The sequence below is a fragment of the Salmo salar genome, chromosome ssa22 (genome assembly GCF_905237065.1).
Source record: "Salmo salar chromosome ssa22, Ssal_v3.1, whole genome shotgun sequence".
NCBI lineage: Eukaryota > Metazoa > Chordata > Actinopteri > Salmoniformes > Salmonidae > Salmo > Salmo salar.
The window spans coordinates 8,623,463-8,643,738 of record NC_059463.1 but is presented as its reverse complement, the minus strand read 5'-3'; the positions used below and the strand labels follow the sequence as shown (position 1 = coordinate 8,643,738).

Here is a 20,276-nt window from a genome sequence, read left to right as displayed (position 1 = left end):
TTTGACATATTGAACTCTGTCTGAGAAGTAGTTGGTGAACCAGGCGAGGCAGTCATTTGAGAAACCAAGGCTGTTGAGTCTGCCGATAAGAATACGGTGATTGACAAGAGTTGAAAGCCTTGGTCAGGTCGATGAAAACGGCTGCACAGTACTGTCTTTTATCGATGCCGTTTATGATATTGTTTAGGACCTTGAGCGTGGCTGAGGTGCACCCGTGACCAGCTCGGAAACCGGATTGCACAGCGAAGAAGGTACGGTGGGATTCGAAATGGTCAGTGATCTGTTTATTAACTCGGCTTTCGAAGACTTTAGAAAGGCAGGGCAGGATGGATATAGGTCTGTAAAAGTTTGGGTCTAGAGTGTCACCCCCTTTGAAGAGGGGGATGACCGCGGCAGCTTTCCAATCTTTAGGGATCTCAGATGATACGAAAGAGAGGTTGAACAGACTGGCAATAGGGGCTGCAACAATGGCGGACGATAATTTTAGAGAGGGTCCAGATTGTCTAGCCCAGCTGATTTGTAGGGATCCAGATTTTGCAGCTCTTTCAGAACATCTGCTATCTGGATTTGGGTGAAGGAGAGGCTGGGGAGGCTTGGGCAAGTATCTGCGGGGGGTGCGGAGCAGTTGGCCGGGGTTCGAGTAGCCAGGAGGAAAGCATGGCCAGCCGTAGAGAAATGCTTATTGAAATTCTCGATTATCGTGGATTTATCATGGTGACAGTGTTACCTAGCCTCAGTGCAATGGGCAGCTGGGAGGAGGTGCTCTTATTTTCCATGGACTGTACAGTATCCCAAAACATTTTGGAGTTAGAGCTACAGGATGCAAATTTCTGTTTGAAAAAGCTAGCCTTTGCTTTCCTGACTGACTGCGTGTATTGGTTCCTGACTTCCCTGAAAGTTGCATATCTATTTGATGCTAGTGCAGTCCGCCACAGGATGTTTTTGTGCTGGTTGTGGGCAGTCAGGCGTGGAGTGAACCAAGTGCTATATCTGTTCTTAGTTCTACATTTTTTGAAAGGGGCATGCTTATTTAAGATGGTGAGGAAATTACTTTTAAAGAACGACCAGGCATCCTCGACTGACTGGATGAGGTCAATATCCTTCCAGGATACCCGGGCCAGGTCGATTAGAAAGGCTTGCTCGCAGAAGTGTTTAAGGGAGCGTTTGACAGTGATAAGGGGTGGTCGTTTGACCGCGGACCCATAGCGGATGCAGGCAATGAGGCAGTGATTGCTGAGATCCTGATTGAACTCAGCAGAGGTGTATTTGGAGGGCAAGTTTGTCAGGATAATATCTATGAGGGTGCCCATGTTTACAGATTTAGGGTTGTACCTGGTGGGTACCTTGATAATTTGTGTGACATTGAGGGCATCTAGCATACAGTGAGGGAAAAAAGTATTTGATCCCCTGCTGATTTTGTACATTTGCCCACTGACAAAGAAATGATCAGTCTATAATTTTAATGGTAGGTTTATTTGAACAGTAAGAGACAGAAAAACAACAAAAAAATACATAAAACGCATGTCAAAAATGTTATAAATTGATTTGCATTTTAATGAGGGAAATAAGTATTTGACCCCTCTGCAAAGCATGACTTAGTACTTGGTGGCAAAACCCTTGTTGGCAATCACAGAGGTCAGACGTTTCTTGTAGTTGGCCACCAGGTTTGCACACATCTCAGGAGGGATTTTATCCCACTCCTCTTTGCAGATCTTCTCCAAGTCATTAAGGTTTCGAGGCTGACGTTTGGCAACTCGAACCTTCAGCTCCCTCCACAGGTTTTCTATGGGATTAAGGTCTGGAGACTGGCTCGGCCACTCCAGGACCTTAATGTGCTTCTTCCCGAGCTACTCCTTTGTTGCCTTGGTCGTGTGTTTTGGGTCATTCTCATGCTGGAATACCCATTCACGACCCATTTTCAATGCCCTGGCTGAGCGAAGGAGGTTCTCACCCAATATTTGACGTACATGGCCCCGTCCATCGTCCCTTTGATGCGGTGAAGTTGTCCTGTCCCTTTGGCAGAAAAACACCCCCAAAGCATTATGTTTCCACCTCCATGTTTGACGGTGGGGATGGTGTTCTTGGGGTCATAGGCAGCATTCCTCCTCCTCCAGACATGGCGAGTTGAGTTGATGCCAAAGAGCTCCATTTTGGTCTCATCTGACCACAACACTTTCACCAGTTGTCCTCTGAATCATTCAGATGTTCATTGGCAAACTTCAGATGGGCATGTATATGTGCTTTCTTGAGCAGGGGGACCTTGCGGGGGCGCTGCAGGATTTCAGTCCTTCACGGTGTAGTGTGTTACCAATTGTTTTCTTGGTGATTATGGTCCCAGCTGCCTTGAGATCATTGACAAGATCCTCCCGTGTAGTTCTGGGTTGATTCCTCACCGTTCTCATGATCATTGCCGCTCCACGAGGTGAGATCTTGCATGGAGCCCCAGGCCGAGGGAGATTGAAAGTTATTTTGTGTTTCTTCCATTTGTGAATAATCGCACCAACTGTTGTCACCTTCTCACCAAGCTGCTTGGCGTTGGTCTTGTAGCCCATTCCAGCCTTGTGTAGGTCTACAATCTTGTCCCTGACATCCTTGGAGAGCTCTTTGGTCTTGGCCATGGTGGAGAGTTTGGAATCTGATTGATTGATTGCTTCTGTGGACAGGTGTCTTTTATTCAGGTAACAAACTGAGATTAGGAGCACTCCCTTTAAGAGTGTGCTCCTAATCTCAGCTCGTTACCTGTATAAAAGACACCTGGGAGCCAGAAATCTTTCTGATTGTGAGGGGGTCAAATACTTATTTCCCTCATTAAAATGCAAATTTGTTTGTTGTTATTCTGTCTCTCACTGTTCAAATAAATCTACCATTAAAATTATAGACTGATCATTTCTTTGTAAGTGGGCAAACGTACAAAATCAGCAGGGGATCAAATACTATTTTCCCTCAGATAGTAGGAAGGCCGGGGTGTTAAGCATATCCCAGTTTAGGTCACCTAACAGAATATAGTTTGGGGGCAATCAATTCACATATGGTGTCCAGGCCACAGCTGGGAGCTGAGGGTGGTCTATAACAGGCAGCAACAGTGAGAGACTTATTTCTGGAGAGATTAATTTTTTTAATTAGAAGCTCGAACTGTTTGGGCATAGACCTGGAAAGTATGACAGAACTTTGCAGGCTATCAACTTCTCCCCCTTTGGCAGTTCTATCTTGATGGAAAATGTTGTAGTTGGGGATGGAAATCTTTTTGGTGGCCTTCCTAAGCCAGGATTCAGACAGTGGCTGACAATGACTAAATAGCTAGTTGCTAATTAGCTGGTTAGCTTCTGATGGCTGGCATCTGATGGAAGTTCTGGCAAAGGTCTAAAAAATTGCGGAGCTGTATCACATTGGGTGAGGTGGGTTGCCGGAAGGTATATTTAATTTAAAAATAAGGAAAGAGATTGAAAATAAATTGAAATATATTTTTTAAAAAGACGAATAATACAAAATGTTCACGGGAGAAACAACAAACCATGTCTGCACTGCTTCGCCATCTTGGAATCTGCGTGGTTGCGTAGGAACAATTGGTTGCGTAGGAACCACTAGAGACATTTTCTGAAATGTTCTTAATTCACATCCTCCTAGATTTATTAAGGTATAGAGATTTTAAGTGTCACATTATTTTAAAACGAGGAAATCTCAATTAAAGCATCTGCTTAATTAATTATTCATTGTTAACACACACATGCACACACACACACACACCAGACTACTTCTCTTTGTGGAACTGGGAATAAAAATCTACAGGTGATTGCCTCTGCAAATGTACATAAGGGAAACTTGACCAAAATGTCAACAAATAAATGTGCGTGTTTGCAGGAGTAATTCTCATTGACGAACAGTAGGCCTGACAGACAGCCCATTTAGGGGGTAGTTAGCTAATTGTCTGTGAGTACCAAGGCTCAACCCACGGCCACCTGACAATGTAGCTCTGTTTAGCTTTCATTTGGCTGTGTCACTTCACCGATTGCTTTCAAAATAGAAAATGACAATGTATACTGTACGATTACCTGTGCAAACCATCTTTTCTCCTGGACTTTACTATCGGTGAAAAGTGTGAAACGTTGTTTCAAAAGGATGGGGGTATCGTCGGAAATCGTAGACATGGTTACTAAAAGGTTTTGACCCACGTGTTAATAAAAATTGAAATACCAATGGGGATTAAACGCATTTACATGGCAACTACATGACAAGACCGAATGAAAAATGGTCTACTTATGTACAGTAAGTGTTCCCCTTCGTGGAATAGAAAAAATGATTGATGTTTGATTAGATAATGTAAACAAAGTCGCCACTCAGAAAAGAAAGCAGGCACGAAAAATCCACATATTTAAATGAATCGCAAAATGTCTGTATTCAATTGTTTTTCTGTCTCATTATACAATTGTTTATGTGCCATAATACAGTCAATATTTGTGTTTTATTCAAAAATGGTTATCTTACTCCATTATGCAGCGCTAACATTTATCAGAAATGTATTTTATTACGGAACATGCTTTTGTGCCAGTCTTTCTTTGAGAAAATGTTCCTTCCCTACGGCATGGTATCGTACAATAGCTGTCCTTATAGACGGGTTGGTTGTTTAGCAACAAAACTGACCCTTGTGCAACTATGGGGCAAAACAGACAGGTTGGCTTCGAAGATTGTTGACATGTAAACTATATTTCGTCTCCAATTTGTATTAAAAACATAAATAACACACGGACTTGTGACCCATTGAAGCACTCCCAGAGTGGTGCAGCGGTCTAAGGCACTGCATCTCAGTGCCAGAGGTGTCACTACAGTCCCTGGTTCAATTCCAGGCTGTGTCACATCCGGCCGTGATTGGAAGTCCCATAGGGCGGCACACAATTGGCCCAGCATCGTCCGGGGTAGGCTGTCATTGTAAATAAGAATTTGTTCTTAACTGACTTGCCTAGTTAAAATAAACAAAATTGTTTTTGTGATGTTCTCAGCTAACCAATCTATTGGACAGATACATTTATTCATATACTTCTGCATTCATAGTCTGCATAATGCAGCACTAACCCACTTTTAATTTGATTTATTGCTCACAACAGCATTAATGAAAAGACTGTTTTTATTCCTCAATATAGAGGCTCTTTTTGTGCGACACATCATAGGACTTTATTCTGATTTGGTGGTACAGTTGTCCTCTGGATGTCATAATAGACTTATTTATGAAGTCAGTTTGTGTAATGCGACCTCTATCCACTACCAGAACAACACAGTCCAACCCTCTCACCATAAGACAGAGCTGAAGATAGACTTTGGTTCACCCAATACATAGCCTCTATTGTACAGTATAGTGCAGCTGTAATGGACGAGAATGCGGAGGGAACCTCAATAGCAATCGGCAATTGTCTATATTCAACTGTATTGTAAAATGGCCGTACAGTGTAATGGGGGATGGAGAAGGAGTGCATGTTAACACAACTAAGGGAGATGGAATTCGACTAGTTCGCAATGGCAGATTGAGTATGAATGCGTATTCCTTCAATAGCCATGTCCACGAGGAGAGCAGGGCAGGGTAGTAAGCATAGCTCTGGGTTACTACGACGACAACAAGAGAACTAGCAGATGAGGCGGATGCAGCATACATGTCTTTCTGCAGTAATTAGATGTGAACTGTGCAAGCCCACCATGACTGTGACAATAGGCTGCATACACTGCCATAGAATAGCAGTCAAATACTGTAGGTACAGTGCCTTCAGAAAGTATTCAAAACCTTTGGCTTTTCCATATTTTGTTGTGTTACAGCCTGAATGTAAAATATATTAAATAGAGATTTTTTTTTGTCACTGGCGAACAAACAATAGCCCATGATGTCGAAGTGGAATGATGTTTTTCCAAAATTTTACAAATGAATTAAAAATGAAAAGCTGAAATGTCTTGGGTCAATAAGTATTCAACACCTTTGTTATGGCAAGCCTAGATAAGTTCAGCAGTAAAAATGTGCTTAACAAGTCCCATAATAAGTTGCATGGACTCACTCTGTGTTTAACACGATTTTTGAATGACTACCTCTGTACCCCCACACATACAATTATCTGTAAGGTCCCTCAGTCGAGCAGTGAATTTCAAAGACAGATTCAACCACAAAGACCAGGGAGGTTTCAAGAAGGGCACCTATTGGTAGATGGGTAAAAATAAAGAAAAGCAGACATTGTATATCCCTTTGAGCATGGTAAAGTGTTTAATTACATTTTGGATGGTGTATCAATATACCCAGTCACTGCAAAGATACAGGCATTCTTCCTAACTCAGTTGTCGAAGAGGAAGGAAACCGCTCAGGGATTTCACCATGATGCCAATGGTGACTTTCAAACAGTTACAGAGTTTAATTGCTGTTATAAGAGAAAACTGAGGATGGATCAACAACATTATGGTTAATCCACAATACTAACCTAATTAATGGAGTGAAAAGAAGGAAACCTGTACAGAATAAAGATATTTCAAAACATGCATCCTGTTTGCAAACAATATGTGGCAAAGCAATTCACTTTTTGTCCTGAATACGAAGTGTTATGTTTGGGGCAAATCCAATACAACACATGACTGAGTACCACGCTCCATATTGTCAAGCGTAGTGGTGGCTGCATCATGTTATGGGTATGCTTGTAATTGTTAAGGACTGGGGAGTTTTTCAGGATAAAAAAAATTACGGAATAGAGCTAAGCACAGGCAAGATCCTAGAGGAAAACCTGTTTCAGTCTGCTTTCCACCAGACACTAGGATATTAATTAACCTTCATTCAACAGGACAATAACCTAAAACACAAGGCCAAATCTACACTGGAGCCAAGAAAACAGTGAATGTTCCTAAGTGGCCTAGTTAATGAAAACCTATGCCAAGATGCAAAAATGGTTGTTTAGCAATGATCAGCCAATGTGACAGAGCTTGAAGAATGTTGAAAATAATAATGGGCAAATGTTGCACAATCCAGGTGTGGAAAGTGCTTAGAGACTTACTCACAGCTGTAATTGCTGCCAAAAATGATTCTACAAAGTACTGACTCAGGGGTGTGAATACTTATGTAAATGAGATATTTCTGTATTTCATTGTCAATACATTTCTAAAAATGTCTAAAAACATGTTTTTATTTTGTCATTATTGGGGCATTGTGTGCAGATGGTTGAGCTAAATCAATGTAATCCATTTTGAATTCAGGCTGTAACACAACAAAATGTGGAATAAGTCAAGGGGTAAGAATACTTTCTGAAGGCACTGTATGTAGGGTAAAATGGGTGAGGCAAACTCATCTGGAATCACTGGTCATGCTGATCCAGTAGGAGAATATCTTACATTCTCTCCCCCATGCTACTGGATATAACTGACAGTAGAAAACTATGCATGTCCACACAGATTAAATAGATGAAAGGGATTTTCTTGCTGTAGGATTTCTCGACCTTTGCACTCATTCGAGTTTGGGAGAAGGCACCATTATGCTGTGAGATCGGACCCTACCATTTGGTTATCACCTATCCTTTGGGCTGTTTGTACAGTTGAAGTGGGGTGTTTTAGTGTGGGAGACAATTTATAGGCCTTTCATTGCCATTCTATCGTCTTCTCAGTGAACAGACTAATCTATTGAATGAACAAACAGGGATTCCAGACTGCCAAATCAGTCTAGATTAACTAATCTATACAAGTTTACCCTGTCTGTCAGACCTAAGAGGTAGGTAGCCTAGTGGTTAGAGCGTTGGACTAGTAACTGGAAGGTTGCAAAATCAAATCCCTGAGCTGACAAGGTAAAAAATCTGTCTTTCTGCCCCTGAACAAGGCAGTTAACCCACTGTTCCTAGGCCGTCATTGAAAATAAGAATTTGTTCTTAACTGGCTTGCCTAGTTAAATAAAGATAAAGGAAAAAAAAGAGAGCCGAACCGATAGAAACATGTCAGTTATTTCTGCCCAAAAATTTATAATTTAAACAGTAGGTTTTTTGATTTTTTGAGATTGAAAGTATTCACAATGTCCATGGTCTTTCCATTGAGATCTGCTTAAGCATTCTGTCTGTCTGCGAGTGAGGAGGATTCCTGTTAGAACTACAGAATGTCTTCTCTCTTCTCAGTGCAGGGCACCAGGGACCTGCCAATCACTTTACCATGTAGACCTATTTCCTCAGCAGCACATGGGGTGCGGCGCCTGCATGCATGTCTGCTATGAGCTCTGCTGGCTGGCTCGGCTTTCTGGTTTTGGTCTATATCTTTGTAGTGGTGGTTGCCACCACAAAGATAAGGATGTTTCCCATGTATGATGGAGATCACATCCTTACAGTAGGTCCAGGGCAGTGGTGCTCTGAGGTTGTGAAGTGGTTGATGACATGAGTACATTTTATGGTTAGTAAGATATTAATTCAAATGGCACTGTATAGAAATTGACCAATACATTTCGATGTTGCCTTCTTACCGACCAGCGATATCAGAACTATAAATAGATTTCTCAAAGGTAGCTAGATTTCTCTTTTCGATCATATTCACCATTTTTATCAACATATTTTGATAGATTTGTATAGATCCAATATACTGTATCAGCAGGCATTATGTAGGATTAAGCTATAAATGACTCTTCCTGTTCAGTCAAACTAAAGGAGCCTTGTTAAAGGGTGTGTCTGCTGTGGTGGTAGGCTAAATATGAAGGAATGGTACATGGCTCAGCTAGCCTGGGTGCCAGTATGTTTCTGCTTTGTTACCAACTCCTTATGGAATTGTCATGTTAAACATGTTTGGCTTGACAATGACAATGGAGTAGGCAAAAACACAAATAGATCTGGGACAAGGCTATGTTTCAGCTTCTGGCAAAGACTGGTTTTTAATGAGATTGAGTTTGAGCTGATGTAAGCAGATTATGATATGAGCTCAAGTGTAAACTGTTTGAAATACTGTGAGCAGCAGAGGTCCTTATTTTCAATCTACTGATGCTGAAAGGACTAGAGAGTGTAATTACACAAGTTTAAAACGTCTGAACGAGAGCATACATTAGCTTACAATAGCACTTCTCAGAACATTAACATTACAGCCATGTTTCTATATCCACATTTTCATGATAGTGAAAGAGGTACGAAAGGCCATACATTTTTATTTAAGGCTGTTCGCTAATTTACAGCCTCTCCACGTGTCTTATTCCCTTGAATTGCCTCACAGTGAATAACTAATGAGTATGACCCATTATTTTAGATGGGTTTCCTCTACTATCCTTGACTCTTAGCCAACACCTTCAGTTAATGCAGTGGATGATACATTTTTTTCACCTCTTATGGGCTATTGCCTGTAGCTATTGTACTGTATAGTAGAAAACAGCATTCCTATTTTCCCACATCTCCCTTCTTCACCATCGTGGTCACACAGAAATCCAGTCATTCATTTTAACAAATGAGACAGATAGCATGGCTTCATGTTATTGATTTAGGATAGGATGGTCATGTCTTGTCCGCTGTCCATGTAGGATTCACATCATCCATTATGACATTTCCCTTTGTTTTGCTATGCTTTACTATGGATTATTGTGAGCGTGTGTGTGTGTATACAGTATGTGCAAGGGTAGAGGGTGTGACTGAATGTATGTGCGAGATTGTGATTGTGCTATGCTATAATTGCATAAACGTGTGTAGGAACACGCACACACATCAAGGAGAATGCATGTCTTCCCTACTGGGAGGCTATAGAGTTTGTAGTTTCGACAGAACGTCAGAAGCATCCCCCTGGTGGCCACTCACAGTCCCAGTCACTGTCATCAGTGTTTTACATCTAGGACTGTACCACGTCAAGATCCAAAACAGGGGTGTTCCACAGTTAGAGCTGTACTATGTCAGGATCCTGTAGGGGGGGTTAGAGCAGCGTTGCCATGGTGAGGGAGCCCAGGGAGTCACATTTGTCTTCCTAACAATGTGAACGCAGCATGGATGCTTCTCACCAGCAAAACACCTGTCACTACACAATACTAGTCCACAGTCACAACAGTGTGTTCACACTGGAACTTTAATATTTATTTGCAGAGAGGAAAATCTTTGGGATATCCAAGGGAATAAGACACAAACAGTTTGACAGTGATACATGGAATATGTGATTGCATTGTGTGTCTGACCACAGTGACTGATGTGATGTCCCCACAGACCCAGAGTCTCAGAGGAAACGCACGGTGCAGAACGTCCTTGACCTCAGACAGAACCTGGAAGATACCATGTCCAGTCTACGCGGTGCCCAGCTCAGCCATGGGTGAGTCCATTACCGTACATTGAGTTTATAGATTATGGTAGGCAATACTGGGGTGCTTCTGATGCCACGTACTGATGTGAACGGGGCATAATGTTAAAGCGCATTCTCAAAACCCAGAGTATCCTTTTATTTCCGTATTTTTCTTTCTTTTAAAGTTCCATCTGCGCAAACATTACTTGCTACCCACACATTACCTGTCAACTGTATATTGTTTCATTGGTTCAGCAAGATGCTGTACGTGTAGACAGAAGAAAGCTATGGATTTATTTGAGAAATGTAGCATACTCAGACACACATGAAACACAATGGACAGATCGATAGAGTACACACAATCATGTTTACACAACTGCCCGCCTTTACGTCTTCTTGGCAACTTGCCACCTGTTAAACAAATCCTGTCAATCATGACCATTACATTCTGGGAAACCCTTTGTCGAGTATTAGTTTCAGACGGTCTCTATCATGATGAGACACAAACAATAATAACTCCACAGGTTATTGAAGAAGTTCTGCATTCAAAGACTGTACATCAGCCATTTTTGCCTGCTTCTTATCTCTAGCTCAACAGTATGTGCTCTGCCTACCAATATTGCTGTTGCCGTTTGGTCTCTCTTTGATGTGTGTGGTGTTCATGTCCTAAGGGATTCCATCCCAGATATGAGCTCTGAATTTCCATAGCCCTGGCCTCTGGAGACTGACAGACACCTCTGCCACTTCACCCATCTAAAAACTCATGTCTTTCGACCTTGGCCACCAAACTCTAGAGCAGGGTTTTCAAAACTCAGTCCTGCCCCCCCTCCAGGTGCACATTTAGGTTTTTGACCCTAGCACTACACAGCTAATTCAAATAATCAAAGCTTGATGATGAGTTGGTTATTTGAATCAGCTATGTAGTGCTAGGGCCAAAACCAAAATGTGCACTCAGGGTGGGGGCCCCGGGACCGAGTTTGGGAAACCCTGCTCTAGGGCTGGGCTCTTCAACCCTGTTCCTGGAGAACTACCCTACTGTATGCTGTCGCTCCAGCCCCAGTTGTAACTAACCTGATTCATCTTATCAACCAGCTAATAATTAGAATCGGGTGCACTGGATTAGGGTTGGAATGAAAACCTAGGATGGTAGCTCTCCAGGAAAATGGTTAGAGAGCCCTGCTCTAAAGCACAAATGGACTGTAGGTACTGTAACATCCACATACAGTACTACTAATAAATCATAAGCTTCGAATTACTTTACCTCACTGCGTACAGCATGTTTTTTTTAACAGCTCTCTGACCGGCCGTAATTCTGTCACTAGTTCAGCTCCCTGTCATAACTCCCAAACATATACCCTAACGTATGGGATTGTATGATGTGCGTCCATGAGTTCAAACTATCTTACAAATTGAAGTTAAACTACATTTCAAAACTCTCAAGGAAGTACCGTCCTACTGTGAGCTAATGTATCATTCCACTGAAGCATTGTGGGAGTCGGAATGTGTTCCTGAGGCAGTAACAGTTAACAGTCCCTGTTGATGAATTATCCATCTACAGAAGTACAGAAATAGCAGGAGGAAAAAACACCCACATGGTCTCAGGCAGGCATTGCATTATTCATCTGAGCTGGTTGGTGCATCTGGTTATGTAATCGCCAGACTCAGCAGAAGCTCCTTGCCATCGGGAGGGCATTGCAAATCCTGACCAACTTAGAGAACAGACTAGAACTACTCTCTAGTCTAAACTAGAACTTCTCTCTAGTCTAACTTCTCACTTAGACAACAGACTGGAAGTACTCTCTAGTCTAAACTAGAACGACTCTCTAGTCTAAACTAGAACGACTCTCTAGTCTAACCTCTCACTTAGACAACAGACTAGAAGTACTCTCTAGTCTAAACTAAGTCTAAACTAGAACTTCTCTCTAGTCCACATTGGTTCACCTTTCACTGGCTGACACAATGGCCCAGAGTTTTCCCTGGTCAGGTCATGTAGTCAAGAAAAACTCCTGGCCCGAGCAATCATTAAAAAAATGTATGTTGGCGGTGTGTGATTATGTGCTGATTACCTTGGGTCTGTAAATCCCAGCTGGTAATTATATTGTGAACATATCGCTGAGGGTTATGAACGATCCCGGCAAAGGGAGAGAGGCGACAAAATACTTTTCTCTGTTCACACAATGATGCTATGCTCTTATACTATAGCAAGCGAGATGCCCTTGAGTTCTGAGATGCCACCCATTCTTTGTTTTAGTCGCTGAAGGCTGAGAGTGAACGTTACAGCTGTATCTGGGTCAGCAGAGACTATATGTCAGGACAGATTTCTTTAAAGGCCCGATGACAGAGAGTGAGAAACAGGAAATAGAATTTCTTTCTCTAATTCTCTCTCTGTAAGTCCCTCAAGCTCTTTGTTTTTCCGACCTCCCTTTATGTCCTCTCATTCATTCCATTTCTACAATACTATAACCTCTCTCTCTTCCTTTCCTCTCCCCAGCTGTCTGGAGAGCAGTAATGTTTGCTATGACAGTGACGAGACCAACGCCCGCAGCATGTCCAGTCTGTCCAATCGCTCGTCTCCTCTCTCCTGGCGCCACGGCCAGTCCAGCCCCCGGCTGCAGGCTGGAGACGCCCCCTCATCCACGGGCAGCGGCGTGTACCATGGGGGAAAGGCCGGGTCCCAGTATACGGCCCACACCATGCCTGCCCGAGTCTCCAGCCGTCTTAGCCACTCCTCCCGAATCGAGCTCATCGAAGGGCTGGATGTGGACGATGCTGACCTCAAGTCTGGTTACCTGAGCGACAGCGACCTGCTGGGAAAGAGCATGCCAGAGGATGACGATGACAACCTAGCCAATGGGTAAGGGGATATAGCAGGGGTGTCAAACTCATTCCATGGCAGGCCGAGTGCCTGCTGGTTTTTGTTATTTCAATTTTTTGGGGGTCAGACAACCAGGTGAGGGGAGTTCCTAACTTAACAGTGACCTTAATTGATCAATCAAGTACAAGGTAGGAGTGAAAATCTGCAGAAACTCAGCCCTCTGTGATATGAGTTTGACACCTGTGGTTATTCTATTGTCTAACTCAGGGTTATTCTACTCTAGGTGTTTGTGCAGGCTTTGGATCCAATTCTTCAGTAAGACTCACTTTGCATCCTACTGTAAAATGATCTTTGATTTTGTCCTTGTGGATTCTACTGATGGTTGTTATCACTTGGTCCTACAACTTACGGTATATCATGAAACAAGCATCAAGTCAAGCATGGATTTGGATGCACTGTGCTTGGAGTAACCCTTTCACAGCGCTGTCCTCAGCAGTCCAGGGCTCTAGACTGCGACCATTTAGTCACATTTTGAGGCCCTTTATCTTGGCTGTGCGAGTAAAATGTTGGATTGGTTACACTGGTGCGAGCTGCACATTCTACCTCGTCATCTACATCAAAACGTCCTATTTTTAGAGCGAATAAAACCATTAATTTGTTAAACAGTAAAGTGCATTATTCTCATGATTCCTGTATTAAAAGTGTCTGCCTTGCCGCTGTGCCTGCCTGTTTCGCTGGGCCCGGCTGCTGTAATGACCCCGAGTGAGCTTCTCATACTCTCTCTCCCACCTTGTGTGCCCCTCGTGATTGTGTAACATTTCAAAATGCAATTGCGTGGAAAAAAATACTTTGGATGCAACTAGTTCAAGTTGTCTATTATAAGGAGATTAGGGTCTCAGCTTTCTGTAGGTATGGAAGACCTGGTTCAGTCAAGATATCTGATATGGCTTTGAAATACAGAGCGGGGCGAAATTGCGCATCGGCCATTGCAAGTGCACTAGGCCTCATTGTACATTTTTTTTTTTTTAGGACATTTACATTTAGTGTTCGATTAATACAAGGCGACTAGCAGTAGGTGTTATATTTAGAGTTACCGTTCTAGCTAATGTGTTTTGAGTTTCCATTGGCTTAGGTGGTGAATTAGCACTAGTTGAATTACGCCTATATATAATATTTGTGCACATAAAAATTAAGTCAAATTCTTCTCTACTGAACCAAAAAATCAGAAAATTCCGGGGCCCTATTTTGACAGTAAAATAAAACAAGAATTGCTTAATTGTCAACCCAAAATTCATGACATATCACATTTTTTTAATCATGCATTCCTGCTTGGACATGTTAGAATATTATAGAATACCATCTCAGTAGTCTATTACATTCTTAATAAAACATTCTTAATTACTTTATAAGATGATGACTCAAATGTATTCTACTATGTGACGCTGCAATTTTAACAATTTTTTTTGCTTCCTAATCATGGGCTGGTGCCACCAACTGAAAAAGTTAGTGGCACAAGGGTAACATGTTAGTCTGGAGCCCTGCAGTCTTGTCTAGTGTAACTCGCTTGTTCCTGAATGGGTCTATTATGGATTCATGCTTGATGCAGCAACCATGTCGCCTTCTTCTCAGACTGATTCTGCTGAGGTGGATCAAAATAAATTTTTTCAAACATTTTTGCTGAGTAGAGTGTACCCTTACAGTCAAGTCCTGAATGGGCACATTCGCTATATAACGCAACATGTTTTGTGGCAAAACCTACAGTAGAGTTGAAAATGCGATGGAAACCCATTTCACTAGTATTTTTTATTTGGTTCATTGGAATTTACCGCACAAGTTATTTTTTATGTCCGCTAAGTGCACAGCCTTTTATCTTCTATGGCCTACGTGGGACGCCTGCGGGACACAGCCAGTGAAATATCAGGGCGGCAAATTCAAAAACAACAAAATGTCATAATTCAACTTTCTCAAACAAACAACTATTTTACACCATTTTAAAGATAAACTTCTCCTTGATGTAACCACATTGTCCGATTTCAAAAAGGCTTTACAACGAAAGCAAAACATTAGATTATGTTAGGAGAGTACATAGACAAAAATAATCACACAGCCATTTTCCAAGCAAGCATATATGTCACAAAAACCCAAAACACAGCTAAATGAAGCACTAACCTTTGATGATCTTCATCAGATGACACTCCTAGGACATTATGTTATACAATACATGCATGTTTTGTTCAATCAAGTTAATATTTATATCTAAAAACAGCTTTTTACATTGGCATGTGATGTTCAGAACATGCATTCCCACCCAAAACTTCCGGTGAATTTACTAAATTACTCATCATAAACGTTGACAAAATACATAACAATTATTTTAAGAATTATAGATACAGAACTTCTTTATGCAATTGCTATGTCAGATTTTAAAATAGCTTTTCGGTGAAAGCACATTTTGCAATATTCTGAGTAAATAGCTCAACCATCACGGCTAGCTATTTTGACACCCGCCAAGTTCGGGGCTCACTAAACTCAGAATTACTAATAGAAAAATGGTATTACCTTTGCTGATCTTCGTCAGAATGCACTCCCAGGACTGCTACTTCCACAAGAAATGTTGTTTTTGTTCCAAATAATCCATAGTTATGTCCAAATACCTCCGTTTTGTTCTTGCGTTCAGGTCACTATCCAAAGGGTAATGCGCGAGCGCATTTCGAGACAATAAAAATTCATAATATTCCATTGCCGTACTTAGAAGCATGTCAAACGCTGTTTAAAATCTATTGAATGAATACAATAGTGTATTCATTCAAAGAGGAAAAGAAAAAACAGCGTGCTCACGTGACCGCGCATATCCAATCTCTTTGTCACCAGGCAGACCACTGACAAACTGAGCTACTATACTCTGCCCAGAGACAGAAGACGCCTCAATCCACTTTCTGAAGGCTTTAGAGAGCCAATGGACGCCTTAGAAAGTGCTACGTAACCCCACAGATACTGTAGTTTCGATAGAGAATCAAAAGAAGAACTACAAATTCTCAGACAGGCCACTTCCTGCTTGGACTTTTCTCAGGTTTTTGCCTGCCATATGAGTTCTGTTATACTCACAGACACCATTCAAACAGTTTTAGAAACTTCAGAGTGTTTTCTATCCAAATCTACTAATAATATGCATATTCTCGTTTCTGGGCAAGAGTAGTAACCAGTTTAAATCGGGTACGTTTTTTCATCCGGCCGTGAAAATACTGCCCCCTATCCCAAACAGGTTATTTGCAACAAGTCAAATGGATGGAAACGTATATCTGGTGGGAAAATGTGCATATTATTTTATGCATATTTTTTAAATATTTGCATGGAAATATGTTGCCAATTGGATGGAAACCTAGCTACTAATGCGAATCCCCCTCTGCTGAAACTCATTGCTCTGTGAAATATATCTCCTCCATGCCCTCCCCCTACAGTGTGACATATCACCACCCACATTTATAGGGTGTGTGTGTGTGTGTGTGTGTGTGTGTGTGTGTGTGTGTGTGTGTGTGTGTGTGTGTGTGTGTGTGTGTGTGTGTGTGTGTGTGTTTGTGTGTTGATGGCAACTAGTGAATAAACACGTGCAAACACTAGGCTCTAAACAAGAGTCTAGAGTCCAGAATAATTCCAAACTCGTAGCTTCACTATTCCGTCTCTGTTCCTAGCCGTTCCAACAACTTGGGAAATTATCTGCTGAAACAAGACAAGATTTTGTCTGACTTGGAATCTTCCATTTTGTAGAAAGTAAGATCTCCGAATGGCAGGAAAACCAAAAGTGGATCTCTAAATGGATCTAAAGGAGTGCAGATCACGTCTGAGTTGTGCAGTAATGACATTCATTACCAGCCCTCCTGCTGAGCTGGCCGTGTCAAAGACAGCAGTGGGCATTCATTCACACCCACATCTCACTGCAGAGACGGAGGAGGGTGTAACTGACACAAACGCACACAGAGCCCCTCGAGTCAGTGCCTGCCTCTCCACTAAATGGGATTGAGCAAGTCACTTTGTGCTACCAACAACTTAAGCAGAAAGGACTGAAGTACAGAATGACATTGGCTTAAAGTACTACCCTAGTTTTTTGAACCGTTAAAACCCACTGACAAACAACTGCGCATTAGAAACAGTAGCCTACTGATCAATGCCGTGGTAGGGCATCAGTCTGATCCTAGGCCAAGGTGTCAAGGACAGGCGTGGCAGGTGTTCTGTCTACCAGGTGCAGAGCCACAGCATTCTCTCCTTTCATGGCTCATTTAACACTCGTTTAACAGTCTCTTTCTCTCTCTCAATCTCTCTTTTTGCTCCTTTCTCTCTGCCCCCCCACCTCTCTCTTTCTCTCTCTAATTCCCTCTCCCTAGTTGACAGTCAGTAGGCAGGGAGAGGAGAGGCAGATGCAGGGAATCCAGGCCAGTTCTCTGGTGTGATGTGAGGAACTTTATCATTGCTCCACATGCACTGGGATTTACTCTGCAGCTTCTGGGGCACTGACTGACTGGCCCGCTTGGGTAATCAGTCCACTCTGCCTATGAGAGACTACAGTGTAAATATTGAGAAGTGTGATAGATGGACATGGCATAGTGAGAAGCAGAATGAGATTGAAGAGAAAGAGTGAGAGTAAGATGGTATGTCTGGTGATTGTAAAAATGCCTCGTAGTGAGTGCTCAGCACTGGGCCACCTGTGTCCTCAATCCCTAGGTGAGCTATTTAAGGTGACCATGATGAGAAACCCTGTACCTCCTGTGGTGTGCCACCTGTTCCCAGGTCAGCCCATACACAGAGACAGGACTACAGGCATCTTTTTGATAACCATACGCTTGGATCGAGATCCCCAATGTACTTTATCTGGCAGAATATAACGAAGGGATAGTATAACTACCAAATCTCTAAGAGAAAACATATTCCACATTTTGTTGTTACAGCCTGAATTTAACATTTATAAAAAAATGAGTAAATCCTCACCCATCCACACGTAATACCCCACAATGACAAAGTCAAAACATGTTTTCAGAAATCTTTGCACATTTATTGAAAATGAAATACAGAAATATCTCAAGTATTCACACCCCTGCCTTTGGCAGTGATTACTGCTGTAACGTCTTTCTGGGTAAGTCTCTAAGAGCTTTGCACACGTGGATTGCACAATATTTTCACACTATTATTTTTTTACATTTTTCAAGCTCTGTTAAGATTGATGTTGATCATTGCTAGACAGCCATTTTCATGTTTTACCATAGATTCTTAAGTCTTTTTAAGTCAAAATTGTAACTAGCCCACTCAGGAACATTCATTGTTGCCTTGGTAAGCAACTCCAGTGTACTGTATAATTGACTTTGAGTTTTAGGTTATTGTCCGGCTGAAAGGTAAATTTGACTCCCAGTGTCTGTTAGAAAGCAGACTGAACCAGGTTTTCCTCTAGGATTCTGCTTGTCCTTAGCTCTATTCCGTTTCTTTTTATCTTAAAAAACTCCCTAGTCCTTGCCAATGAAAAGCACACCCATAACATGATGCAGCCACCACCATGCTTGAAAATATGAAGAGTGGTACTCAGTGATGTGTTGTGTTGGATTACCCCAAACCTTAACACTTTGTATTCAGGACATAAAGTTAATTTCTTCGGCAATTGTTTTGCAGTTTTACTTTAGTGCCTTATTTTTTATTCTGCATAGGATTCCTTCTTTTCACTCAGTCATTTAGATTAGTATTGTGGAGTAACTACAATATTGTTGATCCATCCTTAGTTTTTTTCTATCACAGCCATGAAACTCTTTAACTACTTTAAAGTCATCATTGGCCTCATGTTGAAATCCCTATGCGGTTTTCTTCGTCACTGAGTTAGGAAGGATGCCTGTATCTTTGTAGTTACTGGGTGTATTGATACGCCATCCAAAATGTAATTAATAACTTCACCATGTTCAAAAGGATATTCAATATCTTTTTTTTTTTTTACCAATCTACCAGTAGGTGCCCTTCTTTGCGAGGCATTGGAACACCTCACTGGTCGTTGTAGTTGAAGCTTTGTTTGAAATTCACTTCTCGACTGAGGGACCTTTATAGATAATTGTATGCAGTGGCGGTCGGTGCCGTTTAAGATGAGGGCGGATGATAATTTTTTTTTATGAACATGGCCTTATTTCTTTTACAGAATTTTATTACAGTTTAACTGTTATTCATATTCCATTCACCCAGTTCAATGTTTATCCCCATTTTGTTCCAGTTGCTTCATTTTAAGAAACATTTTCCAACAGATTCAGCACAATTTTATATCATTTTTCTTACCTTTATTTAACTAGGCAAGTCAGTTAAGAACAAAGTCTTATTTTTAATGATGGCCTAGGAACAGTGGGTTAACTGCCTTGTTCAGGGGCAGAATAACAGATTTTTACCTTGTCAGCTCAGGGATTCGATCTCGCAACATTTCGGCTACTAGTCCAATGCTCTAACCACTAGGCTACCTCCCTCCCTGATCAGCCGCAAACACAGTTCACCTTCATAGCAGCCACATACAAACAGCTTGTTGTATATCTAAGTGCTCTCCGCCTCTCACCTTTTCCCTTCGCTTGTGGACTTCAGTGCACAACACATTAGCTGTCTGTGACCAGGAGAAAAAAACATTTCCAAGCTAAACCTTCATATCATGACCACTAACTGCTACACACAACCTACATCGTTGTCATGTCATAGTCAACATAGCTATTAGAACTAACGTGTTAGTAAACCCGCTACAAATCATGCAGTACAGTGTACAGTCAGCAGAAAGCAGTTTAACAGTTACACCAGCAGGTCCCGGTGGCAATACATTTTTAAAACCAAAAGCTTACCTTGAGTTGGAAGAGTTCCAGTGTCGGATAGCCATAGCCAGCTAGCTAACATAGCATCCCTCTGTTTGAGTCTGGTGTTTGAGTAGGCTAAACTAGCTAGCTGCAATTGACTCTAGCAAAGTAAGTGAAAGTAAAAAATGTATATACTACGAAATATAGCTCTCTCTTGCTTCTCCTTAATTTTGGAAGAAAATGGTTGTCTTTCTCTCTCTTTGAGTCAGCGACTCACCACATTTTATGCGCTACAGTGAGCTGTGGCTTATGCTTTCAGTACTAGATTCATTTTCTGATCCTTTGATTGGGTGGACAACATGTCAGTTCATGCTGCAAGAGCTCTGATAGGTTGGAGGACGTCCTCCGGAAATTGTCATCATTATTGTGTAAGTCTATGGAAGGGG

The 20,276-nt window shown here is 41.8% G+C and overlaps 1 protein-coding gene across 19 annotated transcripts in view; it reads left to right on the top strand.

Annotated features, from left to right (window-relative positions):
* The window catches only part of LOC106582711 (neuron navigator 1), a 125,466-nt gene that overhangs the window by 39,908 nt on the left and 65,282 nt on the right, over positions 1–20,276 (top strand). For 18 of the 19 annotated variants that reach the window (XM_014166050.2, XM_045705735.1, XM_014166057.2 and 15 more), the window contains 2 exons: positions 10,152–10,254; positions 12,716–13,078. In XM_014166050.2, the coding sequence (XP_014021525.1) occupies positions 10,152–10,254; positions 12,716–13,078 (466 nt within the window). Of the gene's footprint in view, positions 1–4,145; positions 4,264–10,151; positions 10,255–12,715; positions 13,079–20,276 lie in introns of those variants that run through there. The other variant, XM_014166061.2, reaches the window with a different exon arrangement.